General features: G+C 46.8%; 1 protein-coding gene across 1 annotated transcript; it reads left to right on the top strand.

The window, feature by feature from the left end:
- The first annotated feature begins 7,606 nt into the window (after positions 1 to 7,606).
- On the top strand, positions 7,607 to 14,738 carry fmc1 (formation of mitochondrial complex V assembly factor 1 homolog). Its single transcript, XM_052042940.1, has 2 exons — positions 7,607 to 7,790; positions 9,753 to 14,738. The coding sequence occupies exons 1-2, from the start codon at positions 7,662 to 7,664 to the stop codon at positions 9,954 to 9,956; spliced, it is 333 nt and encodes a 110-aa protein (XP_051898900.1). The 5' UTR covers positions 7,607 to 7,661; the 3' UTR covers positions 9,957 to 14,738.
- The last annotated feature ends 2,716 nt before the right edge of the window (positions 14,739 to 17,454 follow it).

The raw sequence follows: 17,454 nt of genomic DNA, 5'->3' as shown, positions 1-17,454 counted from the left end.
AGTGGAGGCAGATATGATAGAAGTTTTTAGATAGGCATATGAATGTGCAGAGAATGGAGGGAAATGGACATTGTGTAGGCAGAAGTGATTAGGTATCATTAGCTTAATTAGTTTGGCACAACATCGTGGGCCGGAGGGCCTCTTCCTGTGCTGTACTGTTCTATGTTCTAATTCTTATCCCACCCATCTATTCTGGGGGCAATTTACAGAAGCCAATTAACTGAGCAACATCTTTGGTATGTAGGAACAAACTGGACCACCCTGAGAAAATCCACACAGTCTCAAAGAGAATGTGTAAAGTCCTCACGGAGAGCAGCCAAGGTCAGGATCAAACCCTGGAGCTATGAGGCATCAGTGCTAACCACTTCACCACTCTGCATTTCTTTAACCATGAATTCCAGCATTCTTGGTGATGACTGATATTAAGCTAACTGGCCCTGTTCTCTCTCCATTCTTGAATAGCGGTGTTAAGTTACTGGTTTTCCAATCTGTCGGAGCTTTCCAGAATGTTGGGGATTCTGTAAGATCACAGCCAATGCTTTAATTGCCACCTCTTCCAGAATGCAAGATATGTGTGGGATTCATTAGCTTTAATCCATTAGTTGACGTAATTTTTTTTGTCCAGTGATATTAATCGGTTTAAGATCTTTAATTTCCCTTGTGCTTTGCTTATGTACTAATTTTGGTATCTTTTACTGTGAATACATACAAAACATTTGTTTAACGTCTCTTCCATATCCTTGTTTTCCCATTATTAATTGCCCTGTCTCAGCTTCTAAGCTATCAACACCCACTCTTGCTACCTCCTTCCCTTCTACATACTCATAGAAGCTCTTAGAATCTGTTTCTGTATTTCTTGCTAGCTTACTTTCATATTTCTATTCTTCTGTCATCCTTTGCTGTTTGTTACAATTCTTCCACTCTTCAGACCAACAGTTCTTTGAAAGATTCTAATCATCTTCTTTTAATCCAATAGCAGGCTTAATCTCTTTAGTTAGCCCCTGATGGTCATTTTTCCTCCTGGATTCTTTATTTCCCAATTGAATGTAATTTCATGAAACCATCCAGGTTATATCTTTTAATCTAATATTCAGTCTGCATTAGCCAGCTGACACCTTTGGGATTCCTCTGTCTAAGATTCAGACTCTACTTTTGGACATGTATGTCACTCAGATTGATTGTGAAATGTACCATGTTATTGATGTCCCTTCCTCTGGGGATCCTTTACAACGAGAATATTACTTAATCAGGACCACATTTAGAATGGCCTTTCTCCTTGATTAATCCACATTAGAGCTCCCCCTTCTTTTCCATTCTGTCCAACATTGCAAAATGAGAAGTACCCTGGAATATTCAGTACCCAGCCTTGTTCACCAAGCAACCACATCTCAACTTCCTAGCAACCACATCTCAACCACCTAGCAACCATATCTCAGTAATGGCTATCAGATCAAACCCATTTATCGCTATTTGTGGTACTGTTTTATCTGTTTTGCTATGAGTGGTTTTTCACTCAAGTGAAGAGCCTCTAAATTTTACTTTTTAATTGTTTCTTTTAAGTCGTTTGCTGCTGTGTTGTTGGTTATCTCTCTGATACTTCCTGATATCCTGTTATGCTTTGTATTGCTAGACTGCACTATTACCTCTGTAACTTCCTAAATTTCTCCTAATCTGACCCTTCCTGTAGATATATAGTTTGATCTGCAGTCCTAATTATTTGATTCACCAGGATGCTGGTCCCAGCTTGACGCCAAGCGCAGCTTATCTCAGCTCAGAGATGACAGTGCTGTTGAATGTCAGAGGAAGTGCTTAGACACATTCTTGATGGAGATGGTCATTTCCTTCAGCTTGGGTGATGTGAATGTTACTTGGCATTTATCAGCACGTCTAAATGTTATCCTAGTCTTAGTACATGTGGCCAATATCTGAGGAGTTACAAATGGAACTGAACGTGGTGCAATCATTGGCCAACACCCTTCCTTCTTACTTTATGGTAGAAGATAGTTGAAGTACGTAGCTAAAGATGATTGGGCCTAAGACATTACCTTAGAGATCTCCCACATTGATATTCTGGCACTGAGAAGATTGTGAAGAACCACTACTTTCTTCCTTTGTTCTAGGGATGACTCCAACCAGTGGCATGTCCTCTGCTTGACACTCACTGACTTCAGTTTCACCAAGGCTGCCAGATGCCAGTAACAGTCACTCTCACCTCACCTCTGGAACTCAGCTCTTTGCCGGTGTTAGAACCAAGGCTGTAATAAGGTCTGGGGACCAAGGGCTTTGTGAAGCCCATCACAGAACAAGGTACGGGTAAAAACTGTTTGACAACACTTTTGACAACACTTTGCTGATGACTGAGAGTAGACTGGGTAATCACTGACTGGATTGAACTGGGAGCTTGCTTTTTGTGGATAGGACATACCTGGCTAACTTTCCAGATCATCGGTTGTTGTAGCAGTGTTGGAACAGCCTGGCTGGAGTCATAGCTTGACAGTTAATGTTCACTGAATCAACAAGTGAGTTGAGTCTGACCAGGTCCACACATTCATCTTCAACACACTGGAGCCAAACGCTCCCTTGCTTCGATGATATTGTTCAGCGTTCCGTGAAGTAACTGAAGATGCTGGAAATCTGAAACGAGATCAGAAAATGTCAGAAGAACTCAGTAGGTCATGCGGCATCTGTGGAGTGAGAAATCAAGTCAACATTTCCAATCAATGACCCAGCATCAGAACGGGAGGTGTATTTTAAGTTGCAGAGAGGTGGGAGAAGTGGAGAGAACAGATGGGGTGTCTGTGATAGGGTAGAGACCAGGACTGGTCAGATAACAACCATTTTTGACATCAGCAGTTCGAGCTGATGAAGGTCCATTGACCTGAAACATTATTTCTCTCATCACAGCTGCTGCTTGACCAGCTGAGTATCCCTGACATTTCCTATTTTGTTCAGCATTCTGCACTGAAAGTTCCGTCTATAATTCCCACATTTTTTGGCCTCCAGCTTATCTAGTGCAAATAAATACCCTTTTACCCTAGCAACTCCTAGCATTTAATATTTAATTGTAAATATCATAGTTCTGTTTATTTACAAATACTAAGTACTTCTGGCGATTTCACCAGTATCCATTACTTTCTCACAAGAGATTGGCAGTGTGAGTAAACTTAACCACTGCCACTGACTGCTTAAAAGCAGCAAAGCCCCCAGAACCAATACCTGGAGGACTCCATACATCTCCCTACCCTGATACCACACCTTGCCTTGTTTATACTTGATAAGCAAATTCTTTTCCATCTTCGAAACTTTCCCTTTACAATCCACTGCCTTGAATCCACAATTCACTGGTGACTCCAAATTATGTCCAGATCTGTAACTGCCAGTCCTTCACCTTCCATGGATTCAAGTTGTCTCATCAGATAGATCCCAAATTTCAGAAGGACGTCAGTAAATGAAAACCAAACACAAACTGCAGCTGCTGGAAATCAGTAGTAAAGAGAGAAAATGCTGGAAACACTCAACAGGTCAGGCAGCATCTGTGGAGAGAGTTCATGTTTCATCGGAAGGGTCTTGGACCGGAAGCATTAACTCTGTTCCTCTCTCCACAGACACTGCACGTTTAGGGAGGTGGTCACACTGAAGCAGGCAGAGTGGGCAGGGGTTCCCCAAGTCCATCTCCCTCACCAATAGAACTTTCCCTTGGGATAAGGAAGTGGTCAGCACAGAACATTCTGCAGACACTGCAGGAGAAGGACTCAATGGACACCGTGGGGTGGTTCCCTGAGCAGACTGTCCAGACCATCTGGCAGAATGCCTCATCGCCAGAACTTACCAACAAGCACGAAGACCTCGCTTGGCTGGTGGTGAGAGGGGCCCTCCCAGTCAGATCCGTCCTGCACGGTTGGGGCATCACCCCCAGCACGCACTGCCGCCAGGAGAACTGCGCTGGGGACGAGACGGTCGCCCACCTCTTTGCGGGCTGTGGGTTTGCAAGGAGGGTGTGGCGAAAGATGCAGGGGTCCTTGTCACGTTTCATCCCCAGCAGCAGTGTAACAGAGGATTCTCTGATCTACGGGCTGTTTCCGGGGACACACACAGAGAAGGACATCAACTGCTGCTGGAAGGTCATCAACTCGGTGAAAGACGCCCTTTGGTCTGCCCGAAAATTGTTGGTCTCCCAGCACAGTGAGATGTCCGTAGGGGAATGCTGCCGGCTGGCACATTCCAGGCTGCAGGAGTACGTGCTGAGGGACGCACTGAAACTGGGCGCAGCCAGCGCGAGGGCTCGGTGGGGAAGGACGACAGTTTAGGGTTCTTCTGCCACAGGAGAAGGAGGGGCGGGGTCAGGCGAGGAAGCCGCTCAAATGTTGTAAATATGGGATTGGGGTATCACCGCAGGGAGCCACACGTGTGGCATCGGTGCTGTGCTTTTTTATATATAAAAAGGTAACACTAAGAATTGAACTGTACATGAATGTAAAGGTTTGAACTGTTTTATTATTGTATATAGTTTCTTTTATTATGAATAAAGTTTATTTTGATAAAAAAATAATGGGGACAATCATTCCTCATCTGGACCAGGAACATGACACCACAGTGTGTACAAGATGACAAGGAGAAAAATAAGACAGCAATAGTGATCAGGGTTTCCATATTTCAGGGGATAGACAAGCATTTCTGTGGGTGCAGAGGTGACTCTGGGATGGTATGTTGTCAGTGGCATTGAGAGATTAGGAAACTAGGGTAGAGATTAGAGAGTGGGACCTCAGGATTACACCCAGCACTTGTGAGCTCAGAAACAGGAAGACGGAGCAGATGAATGTGCGGCTGGAGAGTTGGTGTAGGATGAGGAACTGAGACCACTTCTGGGGGAGGTGGAACTCTACAAGCCTGACAGGTCACACTGCAAACAGGAACAAGACCAATCTCCTCGCAGGTCTTGCCAGTTGGAAAGGGTTAAACTGGCTTGGCCGGGGACTGGGAACCTGAGGGCAGATTCGGAAAGCAGAAAACCCAAGTGGAAATAGAGGAGTTCAGGCGAAGGGGTGTGAAGACGGCAAAGAGAATGTAACGGACAACAGTCTGGTGTAGCCACGGGGATATTGATAACCAGAGTGTATTGGGAAGGGCTGGGGGTGCGAGTATAGGGAGAGTAAGAAAAAATGACAAGGTAAAGTTAAAGGCTCTTTATTGAAATGGGCGCAGCATTTGTGGCAGCACAGGTGAGTTGATAACCTAATAGAAATAAACAGTTATGATTTAATGGTCATTATAAACACTTTGCAATATTATAAAGCTAGGAACTGAATATTCAGGAGTACTTGATGTTTTAGAAGGATGGGCGGAAAGGATAAGTAGTCACAAGATCACAAGACAAAGGAGCAGAAGTAGCCATTCGGCCCATCAAGTCTTCTCCGCTACCTCACCATGAGCTAAACTATTCTCCCATCTTGCCCCAATTCCCAGCCTTTTCCCCATATCCCTTGATACCCTGACTAATTAGATACCTATCAATCTCCTCCTTAAACACCCCCAATGATCGGGCCTCCACAGCTGTATGTGGCAACAAATTCCATAAATCCACAACCCTCTGGCTAAAGAAATTTCTCCTCATCTCTGTTCTAAATGGGTACCCTCTAATTCTAAGACTGTGCCCTCTGGTCCTGGACTCACCCACCAAGGGAAACAGCTTGGCCACATCTACTCTGTCCAGTCCTTTCAACATTCGAAATGTTTCTATGAGGTCCCCCCTCATTCTTCTGTACCCCAGTTAGTACAGTCCAAGAGCCGACAAACGCTCCTCATATTGTAGGTGGGGTGGTTCTGTTGATAACGGATGAGATCATGAGGTGATGATATTAAAAGCTCAAGATGCAGGGTCAGTTTGGGTGGAAGTAAACAGTAGGGGTAAAAAGCCACAGGGAGTTACCTATGAGCCCTTTAACGGAAGCTATATATACAACACAGTGGAAATCAAGAAAGAATGGGGGCTTGTAAAGAAGTTATAACTTACTTACAATAAATAGGGGCAATTTCAATGGTATAAGGATGGAGTTGGCTAAAATAGATTGGGAGAACAGATTAAAGGATAAGATGCTAGGTTCATAGCACAGAAACAGGCCCTTTGGCCCATCAAGTCCATGCTGACCATTAACCTGCCATTCACACTAATCCTACATTAATTCCATTTTTTATTCTCTCCATTCTCAACTGCCCCCAGATTCTAACACTCACCTACACACAAGCAATCTACAGGTGCCAATTAACTGACTGACCCACACATCTTTGGGATGTGGGAGGAAACCGGAGCACCCAAAGAAACCCACACGGTCACAAGGAGAATGTGACAGGATTGAGCACACGGACGTGATTGAGCACAGGTTGGCAGAGTTGTGAGGCAGTGGTTTTACTGGCTGAGCCACTGTGTCGTCCCAGATCAACAGTGGCAGACATTCAAGGAGATAGGTCATAAATCTCAGCCGGGGTACATTCTGGCAAGGAAGGAAGGAAGGTTCCATGAGAAAAATACACCACCTATGGATCACTAAGTTAAGGGTGGTAATAAAATTGCAAACAAGGGCAAATGATATGAAGATTAGTAGCTGCCAAAGGAATGGGGACATTTTAGGGACCTGCAATGATAAAGTTGGAGCAGATAGAGGATGACAGTAAAATAGCAACTAATACAAGAAACAGGCGGTAAGAACGTGTACAGGTAGACAAGGAGAGCAGTTAATGTTAATGTTGGACCCTTGGAGGGCAAGACAGAAGGCGGCTACGAGTGGGGGAGGTGTCTGGCGGAGGAGCTAAGGGGAGGGGCTGTGGTGGACGGGCAGTGGTGATGGGCACAGAGTGGTTGGCAGTAAGGGAGGGGCTGTGGGGGGCGGTGGGGGAGGGGGCGTGGGGGAGGGGCTGTAGGGGAGGGGTGGGGGAGGGGCTGTGGGGGGAGGGGGCAGTGGGGGTGGGGCCATGAGGGCTGGGGAAGGGGGCAGTGGGGGAGGGGCCGTGGGGGAGGGGCCATGAGCGGTGGGGAAGGGGCCGTGGGGGGAGGGGGCTGTGGGGGGCAGTGGGGGAGGGGGCGTGGGGGAGGGGGCGTGGGGGAGGGGTGGGGGAAGGGCAGTGGGGAGGGGTGGGGAGGGGCTGTGGGGGGAGGGGGCAGTGGCTGTGGGGGGCGGTGGGGGAGGGGGCGTGGGGGAGGGGCAGTGGGGAGGGGTGGGGGAGGGGCTGTAGGGGAGGGGTGGGGGAGGGGGCAGTGGGGGTGGGGGCTGTGGGGGGAGGGGGCAGTGGGGGTGGGGGCTGTGGGGGGCGGTGGGGGAGGGGGCGTGGGGGAGGGGCAGTGGGGAGGGGTGGGGGAGGGGCTGTAGGGGAGGGGTGGGGGAGGGGGCTGTGGGGGGAGGGGGCAGTGGGGGTGGGGCCATGAGGGCTGGGGAAGGGGGCAGTGGGGGTGGGGGCTGTGGGGGGCGGTGGGGGAGGGGGCGTGGGGGAGGGGTGGGGGAGGGGCTGTAGGGGAGGGGTGGGGGTGGGGGCAGTGGGGGAGGGGTCGGGGTTGCCGGGCCGATTGCAGCGCCGCCCTGTGGCGAGCGGCGGCCTGGCAGGCCGATCCGCGATCGATTGGTCGGGCTGGCGCGGCCGTGCGGGCTTCGAGTGGTCGAGTCGGGTGGACGATGGCGGCGGCGGCGACTCCTCCGCTGCGGGTCCTGAGGGCGATTCTGAAGGAGCTGCGGAGCCGGGGCGGCGATTACCGGCACTCCGCCGCCTACAGATACATCACGGAGCAGTTCCGCAAAAACCAGGTGAAACCCCGAAACCGGCGGAGAGGGCGGGGCTGGGCGCCCTGATTGAGACCCGCCTAACCAATCGGGTGAGGAGGCGGAGGATGGGGCGGGTGTTCTGGATGATTGACGGGGTTTTCAGCCAATTACAGAGGAGGTCGACAAAAGCAGGGGGGAGACATTCAGCAATTTCTAAAGCAGAAGGTGGGGGCTTCCAGTGTCACCGGGGTCGGGGGTAAGGGTCAATCATGAAGAGGTCCTGGGGTCTTAGGTCAAGGAGCTAGGAAACTCGGGGTCAGGGGTCATGGTCAGGGGGTTAGGGATGCTCAGTCTTGGGGTCACAGGAAGGGCAGAGGAAGGGTTAAACCCTGAGGATGGGATCCATTTACTGCAGAATGTTAGTGAGGAAATGGTATTTCCTGGGGTGGGGGAGCACAGGACACCGGGGCAGAGCCTTAAACCTACTGCCCGAGCAGTTGGGGTGGCCCCTGAACACTGTGGTCACACAGAGGAGTGGGTCTTATCTCAAATAACCAGGAGTCAGAGTACAGGAAGGAGATGGAGAGCTCAGTGACAAACCTTTCCCTCAATGTCAGCAAAACAAAAGAGCTGGTCATTGACTTCAGGAAGTGGGGGGGTAGGGTGGTTGGGGGGGTGTTTGGGGGGTCGGGGTTGAGGGGTAGGGTGGTTGGGGGGGTGTTTGGGGGGTCGGGGTTGGGGGGTAGGGTGGTTGGGGGGGGTGTGGGTGGGGGTGGTTGGTAGTGTGGTGTGGGGGGTAGGGTGGGTGGGGGTGGGAGCGGGTGCACATGCACCTGTCTACATCAACGGTGCCGAGGTGGAGAGGGTTGAGAGCTTCAAGTTCCGAGGAGTGAACATCACCAATAGCATGTGTAAACTAATTCCAGTTCCAGTCTGCCCCAAAGGAAAAAGCAATGGATGTTGTAAGTCAGTGGAAATTTAAAGAATGCAATCAAAAGCATATAGTGGAACACAGATTGGGTGACCTGGGTTTAATCCTGACCATGCGTTCTGATTCAGATTGGTTTACTTACAGCTCAAAGAGTAAACAGTACACATGGTAATGGTTCTGTCTGTGTGGAGTTTGCACGTTCTCCCCGTGGGTATCCCCTGGATACTCTGCTTTCCTCTCACATCCCAAGGACGTGAGGGTGGGTAGGTTAACTGGCTACTGTAAATTTTCTCTAAGTCTGGGGGTGAGTGGAAGAGTGGAGTGCAGTGAGAATAGGTTAGTGAGGGAATGGATTGCTCCTGTGTTGTAAAGAAATGTGGAAATAGGTACAGGAGCAGGGCAAACTAAAGGGGGTTTGGTATTGATCAGCATGATGGCAGACAGAATGGGATGAGGGCCAAAGGCCTCTTCCAGATTATATAAGATCCCCTCTTCTGCTGCCCAACCTTTAGCCAAGGTCAGAAGGACGCAAGGTGAAGTGACAATCCAGTTACACTTTATGTGACAGGGATTTCTGGAGCGGCTGTGAAACCGCTGCAAGTTTTTCAATGTACCTGTACCTCACCGCACATGACAATAAACTCGACTTAGCTTGGCTGCTGGAGCAGGAACGGGGCATCAGCTTTTACTGCAGCAAGGTGCAAATCCCCCAGCACTGGACAGATTGGTGGATGAGCTGCACAGTTACAGCTACAAACAGAACAGACAGGAGCATCACTTCATCTGGTACTCAGCTGCTGTAATGTGCAGTATTTTGTTGTATGACAAAACTCTCCCTTTAAGAGCTGTCCCTTTAAGAGCTGTCCATATTCCGGCCAGTTACCCGAGGTTGGGTTTAATGTCCCATTTATACTTTGAGTGGGTTTGGCTGTGTGGCCTGTTCTTTGGTGGGGACTTACTGTAAATGGTTTGCTTGATTTCCCTTATGGCATGAAACAAAGTTTGCACTGTTGGCCCACGGTCGGAATTCAACAACACTTAAGTGACCTGCTGCTCCCTCTGGCTTGTTGCAGGTTACCAGTGAGAAGCTGTGCCGTGCCCAGCAGGAACTCATCCACCAGGCCTCCACCTACCTGTGTTTGCTGCAGAGTGTCCGGCAGCACCTCGCGCTGCACCAGGAGTATCACGGCAAGGGGGAGCGGTCGCCCCAAGAAATAGCACAGCAAGTTGGGTTCAAGCTGCCACAGCAACCTGGGGGCAAAGGGTGGGAAAAGTGAGGAACGAAGAAAGGCTCCAGCAACCTCGCTCTGTGTGCTGCCAGTTTCCAGGGTGCACTTTTCCCCAGAAGTGTTGCCGACTGTCAAAATAGATGGGTGATAGTGGACACTTGCAGTTTCCTGGGCACAGTTTCTGAATGATTTGTGATGTAATTAAAGAAAAGCATTTAAACCCCATATGTGACTGTGTCACTTAGAGTCACAAAGCGTGGAAACAGGCTCTTCGGCCCAACTCGTTGATGCCGACCAACGTGCCCACCTGAGCCAGTCCCACGTCCATATTAGGCCCATATCCCCCTAAACCTTTCCTATCCACACACTTATCCAATTATCGTTACTGTACCCACCTCAACTACTTCCTCTGGCAGCTCGTTCCATGTACGCACCACTCTCTGTGTGACGAAGTTGCCCCTCAGGTCCCTTTTAAATCTTTCCCCTCTCACCTTAAACCTATGTCCCCTGGTTTTTGGTTCCCTTTCCCTAGGAAAAAGACAGTGTGCATTCACCCTATCTGGTTTTATAAAACTCTATAAAGTAACCCCTACATTCCAAGGAATAAAATCCTATCCTGCCCAACCTCTCCCTGTAACTCATTCCCTTTCTCCCATAATTCATGCTCTTGTTATCTGGCAGCTCAAAATGGGGCAACCGTGAGCCACTGTGGACCATCAGCAGCGGCAGAATTGTATTCAGTCACAATCTGTAACCTCAGGAGCAGCACGTCCCTCTCTCCACCTTCGCTGCCAACGCTGGTTCAATGTGTGAAAGGACATGCAAAGAGCAGAACCAGGTATATCTAAAGATGATGAGGTGTCAGTCTACTGAGGCTATAACACTGTACTACATGTGTGCTGAACAGCAAAAATAACACACAATAGACGGAGCAAAGCGATCTCACTACCCAATGGATCAGGTTGAAGCTCTGCAGTCCTGCCATGTATAATCATGAATGGTGGTAGACAATTGAATGGCTAACAGGAGGAGGAGGTTCCAAAAACTTCCTCGCCTTCAAAGATGGTAGGGCCCAGTACTAAAGACAAGGCTGAAGCATTCACATCCAGGTTCAAAATGACCTTAATATGTGAATAAAACTGGCTGAAGACTAGTGAAATAACACCCATAAAAATACTTACAGAACCACTGCGCTCCGAACGTGACAGCTGAACCTTCTTTATCCAGCTCAGAGAATTATTCCTCTGCTGCTGTTGGTGTTCTGGTCATAAATCCTGTCACCTTTTTCGAACCACCTTCCATCCAATGGGACAACTGCAGCACCATAAGGTGACCTGCCACAAGATCTATTGAGTAATGGACTAGCACGTCGGCAGACTGTAGCACTACCTTGGAATGCACAAGAGCCTTTGCTTGAGCTTCAGTCCACCTCCACCGCCACAACCTTTCACAGCAGTTGGTGTCATGAAGCTAACAACATTGCAAGATTTGACCAGTATGTTTTTTTATAATAACTCAACAATCCCAGACAAGTCTTCAGCTCATTTATGTTAAGTGGGGCAGGAGCATTGGTAATGGCTTTTGCGTTGTCTTGAATTGGGTGCAGTCCTTCAGCACCCACACAGAGTCATAAATACTGCATTTGCCAAGCAAGTACACCTACTTCTCTTTAAATGTTTCCTGCCTTTTCCACTCTGCTGAACACTTTGTCCATATTCTATAGATGTATTGAGGCTCCCATAGTCAGGATATCACATAGGGTGACCCTGGGAATGTGATGAACAACCCTTCCATAGTTCACTAAAAGACAAAGCTCTGAAGGGTAGTTGATTATATAGGAACATGAATGTCAAAATTTCCTTAGACTGATCCCCTAACGTACAATAACTAAAATTCCAAGAACAAACCCTCCCAGGTCTGATGGAGGATTTGTTCTCTGAAGCCTTCAGTGTGAATTATGTGGTCAACGTCTGGAGATAGCAGAGCACACTCCAGCCTGTGGATGATCATTGAATAGTCTTGATCTGAGCCTTGAATTGGTCATTGTCACCCATGAAAAATCTGTGCCGTCAAACATGGTTATGAAACACTGTGCAATATTTTTCAAGCATGTCACTTGTAAGGTGCTTGTAGGACACAATCACTCGCAAAGCACTGTTGCCTGGAGATCAATGAGTTCTGTTTGTAGAGATCCTGGTGCTGAATAAACATTGACAGAGAAAGGATTTTCAAAATGCCAAATATCCACATCTTGGAATTCTTAGAAAACTGCTCCTTTGGTAGTGGGACCTTCTGCACTGCCGTGCCCCTCTGAAATTCCATTTCCGAAGTTTGGTTCTTCCTGAGTTGTGCACAAGCTGGAAAATGATGAAGTTTGTCCTCAGCTAACTGCTTACTAAACAGCTGCAGCTTTATCTGAAACCCTTTCACACAGCCACACAAATTGCAGATTATCTTCTCTTTGCCCTGCCGTTTAACGTTGAGATTATTTACATGCTGAGTCAGTTGGTCAGAACACTGAGCTTCCACAGCCACTGTTAAAAAATTCCTTCACAGACCCGCCTTTTTCAGCCGTGAACGTGTTGATTTCAGCACACAGCTCCAAGTCTGCCACAACTGAGCCACTAAACGTCACTGTGGTGGAGCATGTCACTGAACAGTGCATCAGTTCCTTCCAAATAATTTTGGAATTGTCTAGTTGAGGGGTAATTGGTTTATTATTGTCATATGTACCAAGATACAGTGAAAAGCTCTTCCTTCCAGATGGGTCATTCCATACGTAAGTACGTCTAGGCACTACAAAAGGAAAAAGAAAACAGAATGTAGAATATAGTGTCTCAGTTACAGAGAAAGTGCAGTGCAGGTAGACAAATAAAGTGCAAGGGCCACGACGAGGTAGATTGGGAGATCATTTTTATTGTACAAGAGATCTGTTCAAGAGTTCTATCACAGCGGGATAGAAGCTGTCCTTGAGTCTGGTGGTACATGCTCTCAAGCTTTTGTATCTTCTGCCCGATGGGAGGGGGGAGAAGAGAGAATGACCAGGGTGGGAGGGGTCCTTGCTTACATTGGCTGCTTTCCTGAGGCAACAGGAAGTGTAGACAGAGTCAATGGAGGGGAGGCTGGTTTGCATGATGGACTGGGCTGTGTTCACAACTCTCTGCAATCTCACGTGGTCTTGGGCAGAACAGTCACCATACCAAGTTGTGATGCCTCCAGATAGGAGGTGCATCTATAAAAATTGGTGAGGGTCGTTGGGGAGATGTAAAATTTCCGTAGCCTTCTGAGGAAGTAGAGAATGAATTAAATTTGCCTTTGACACAACAAATTTTATAAACCCATTGGTCTCGTGCCTTTTCACAAATCAGCAGTTGATGGATAATGTCATGTAAATCAACTGATTTTGCAATGCCCATTGATTCAGCGCAGCTGTAAGCTCTTCCCATTGACCTGACATTTTTCTCCATGAAATTCCTTGTCCTGTCAGTGGTAACACAATTCAGATTATTACACTTTAAACTCAGACATGAGTGTTTGGCAGGCACTTGTAAATTTAATGCCTTTCTTATTATGCAGCTTTGCTCAGTAATCATGACTGATTTGTCAACACCACAAATTAATATAAGCAACTAATTGTGTCTAAAGCAATAGAAAAAGCATCAAAATTTTGGGAATAAAACTGCGTTAACATGTCCTCCAGCTGACAGACTCACTGCTACGAAGAGGTTTGGCTTTAGCCGGTATATATCCTTGCACTGCTTAATAAACTCTCCCTCTGTAGAAGGCTCACTGCCAACTGCTATTAGATGAGATTCATAGCTGGTTCTAATTAGAGGCTATATTTTCCTCAAATTTCCTTGTGAAGAGGTTTGCTGACCTGCGAGGAATTTTTACAACTGCCCAATTTTTTCCTTCCAGCATTCACCTAGAGAACTTGCCCATGTCTTTAGCCTGTTTTGTCTTCTAATGTCATATTCCTTGTAAACCTTAATGATTTCTTGGCATATCAAGCAAATAATCTATGTGAAGGTCAGAAAAATATTCGTATGACTACTTTTCATTAAATTTGTGGCATTGTGTAAGTCTCTCATTTCCTTGGCATGTGAGTTCATGTTTGAAAAGGACAACACAAAAAATATGATGAAGACTGGGATCCGTTGCATTCTGATCAACAGGCCTGTTCACTACTTGCGTCTGACTGGCTGGCATTGATAATTGTGCACTTTACAGTTGAACCACTGACAGCTGAGGAACATCAATGTGTTGTGGGGTTATGTTTTTTTCCAGTTGGCATGGTCGGATTTTTCCCATTTCCATCGGCCGGACCTGTGGAGGGAAGATGAAAGAGACTGTGCAATCGAGAACAAAAACAACGTGAAGGAACTCAGCGGGTCAGGCAGCGTCTGTGGAGGCAAAAGGTGTTAAGTCGATGTTTCAGGTTGAGACCCTGCATCGGGAGTGAAAGGGAATGGGAAGGAACGTCAGTATGTAGCAGTATGTAGGGGGTTGGGATAGATGCTGGAAGGTGGATGGTGGAATTGGATGGGGAAGGGATAAGGGTAAATAGAACCGGGTATGAGAGGGGGTGAGAGGACTGAATGAGGAGAAGGAAACTAGGTGGACAGGTGAGTGTGGGAGGGGAGCACCGGGATTGTGGCTTATTTGAAGTTGGAAAATTCAGTATTTATACCATTGGTTGTAGGCTGCCCAAGGTGAATATGAATGTAGGATGAGTGCAAATGCTTGGTTGATGGTCATCACAGTGGGCTGAAGGACTGGTTTCCATGCTGTATCACTCTGTACTTAAAGAATATATGCTCATTAAATTGTTTTGTGTGGTCGATTTTTTAAAAAATCATTTGTCAGGAGGGCCGGTAAGCAAAGTTAATTGGGCCACGTTTGGCCCATTGGCCACACTTTGGGGAACCCTGGCTCTAGCACCCTCGGTTGTGATGTGTGAATCATATCCAATGTAGTGACCTGCTGTCCTCCAGACAAAACTGCAAAGGAGTCTTCTATTCAAGGAATGCGAAGCTGTTCCAGGGACAAAATTCGACTGTAATCTCCACAAATCCTGATGGATCCACTGTATTTTAACTCTGGCACAATAGATGCTGCTCGTTCAGAGTGTTTAACAGGTTCAATTAGTTTCTCTCTGAAAAGCTTGTCAATCTCTTCCTCCTGTATCAGCTTCATTGCATAAGGTACTGACCTTGGCTTGAAGAACATAGTTCAGCATTGGGATCCACTTGAATTTAGGCTTGGGCACCAAGCTCATCTTTCAACATCTTGCAGCAGCATCACAGGCACACAGCAAGTAAGTTTTTCATTGCACCTGTGCACACACGTACTTGTGTATATGACAATAAACTCGACTTTGACTTCCTCCGGCACACACTCTCTACCCTCAGTGAGAAAAAGTTGCCCCTCAGGTCCCTGCTAAATCTTTCCCCTCTCACTTTAAACCTATGCCCTCTAGTTTTGGACTCCCCTACGCTGGGGAAAAGACAGTGGCCGTTCACCTTATATGTGGCAGAGGCGGATACAATTACAATACTTGACGGACAGTGGACAGGTACATGGATAGGAAATGTTTAGAGGGATGTGGGCCAAACATGGGCAAATAGGATGAGTTCAGTTAGACAACTTGGTCAGCATGGATGAGTTGGGCAAAGGGCCTGCTTTCCATGCTGTATAGCTCTATGACTCAATTCACTGCTTTCCTTTAATTTCTTGCTTTCAAATATGCTCAAACTTTTTTTTCCACAAACTCTGACAATGGTAATAGCTTTTGTTCACCTTTTTAAAGTGGAGATTGCTTTGCTGAGGAACAGAATGCTTTGTCATTTGTCCACCGTGCAAGCTATGACATAGAACAGCCAGTCTCACTTGCAAGTCTGGCCTGTCTTTACTTGCCTGTTCTGCCATTTGGGCAATTCTCAGTGCATCTGTAAAGGTCAGAGCTGCCTCTGATAACATTCGCCTCTGACCCCTGTCATCACTGTCTCCCCACACTAACCTGTCCCTTAGCATCTGAGTGGGTGTGCTGACATAATTACAGACATGTGGTAACTTCCTCAATGTGGCCTTAACTTAAACCTTTTCATGATCTTGCTTCAACAAATCCACCAACTCCTTAATTTTTCTTTAATTATTGGATTTCTCCAGGCTCAGCACAGCTCTCATCAAACTATAGGGTTCCCACCAACCTGTTTACCTTCATCAGCCATGTTGTTTGCCACGAAGAAATGTGACTGCATCTCGCCATATTTCTCCTGGGTCTAGTTTTGAGAGTCAAACTCTACAATTGAGCCTACTGTTGTGATCACTTTCCTTCCTTTAATATTTTAAAAGTAGACAGTTGACAAGCTTTACTTCTTTTTCCCTGATTATTTTTTTCGAGAAAGCATTTCTCTTCGATCCTGCCTAATGTTGGGAAAAATTTTCCTCATCGTCCACGTATTATATCTTACCGTGCAAAATGGTGAAGACTCTAGGAAGTTTATTTATTTTCTTCAAGCCTGCTGAGTGCACATGTCTGCTATACCCATCCCATATGGAGAACAGTAAAATTACATCTGCTAAAGATCAAAGCCAGAGAACAACTAATAACTAACGAGACTTGTAATTTTGACACTAGCTATGGATAACACCACACCAATTACACAAAATGAGATCAAAGAGCCATCTCTGTGTTTTCTCAACACAAGGATCTAAGAAACCATCTTGCATACATACCATGAACTCATTCTCCACCTTATCACTGCCAATTTGACTTGTCAGTCTGTGTATTGATTGAAGTTCCCCAATGATTACTGTATTGGCACTGTTACACACACCTCTAGTTTTCAGATTTATGCTGTGCCGGATGTTACAATTACTATTCAGTGACCTGTATGTTCTGCCATTTGCACCTATTGTGTCCACTGGTTCCCCCCACCTACTCTATTGATACATCCTCGAAGAACATGACCTTCTGATGAAAGGTCTTCCAACTGAAACATGAACTTGGTTTCTCTTCTCACAGATGCAGCCTGACCTGCTGAGTATTTCCAGCGCTTTCTGTTTTTAATATAGGTGAAACATGATTTTGCATGCAGAAAACCATGTTGACCATGCTCTTGATGAATGAAGGAGACCTGAAGTTCCCAATGGCTTACTCCTGTTCCTATTCTTATGTTACTTCTTATGACTCTTATATCTTATGACTCCACCCAGTCGTGAAATTGTCCTCCCCCCCCCCACAGATGCTTGCTCAACCCTCCAGCAGTTGTTTTTACTGATGCTCCTCCAGCAGTTTTGTTTTGCTCCAGATTCCAGCATCTGCAGTGTCTCCAACCATGCTATTATTGATTTCAAATCTCATATTTCAAAGACATTGTTGAATTTTGTTTCCTTTATTGAAGATTACAGGATTTGCCAGGCTGTGTCGATCCTTGTGTACTCACCCTGTCATGTTGTAACGGTGGAGGGAGGGGTGCCCCGCCTGACAGGCGCAACCTTGTCCGCCTATTGCAAAAGGGATGTTGTTGGGATAAAAAGCTGA

This window comes from Pristis pectinata, chromosome 33 (assembly GCF_009764475.1).
Source record: "Pristis pectinata isolate sPriPec2 chromosome 33, sPriPec2.1.pri, whole genome shotgun sequence".
Classification (NCBI taxonomy): Eukaryota; Metazoa; Chordata; class Chondrichthyes; order Rhinopristiformes; family Pristidae; genus Pristis; species Pristis pectinata.
The sequence above is the reverse complement of the archived record's forward strand: the minus strand, read 5'-3'. Positions and strand labels throughout refer to the sequence as shown.

What these genes read in the sequence shown, in the direction of transcription:
- fmc1 (XM_052042940.1), top strand. Translation starts at nt 7,662, where the DNA reads ATGGCGGCGGCGGCGACTCCTCCGCTGCGGGTCCTGAGGGCGATTCTG. An exon ending in AGCAGTTCCGCAAAAACCAG is followed by an intron (nt 7,791 to 9,752) that starts GTGAAACCCCGA and finishes GGCTTGTTGCAG; the next exon opens with GTTACCAGTGAGAAGCTGTG.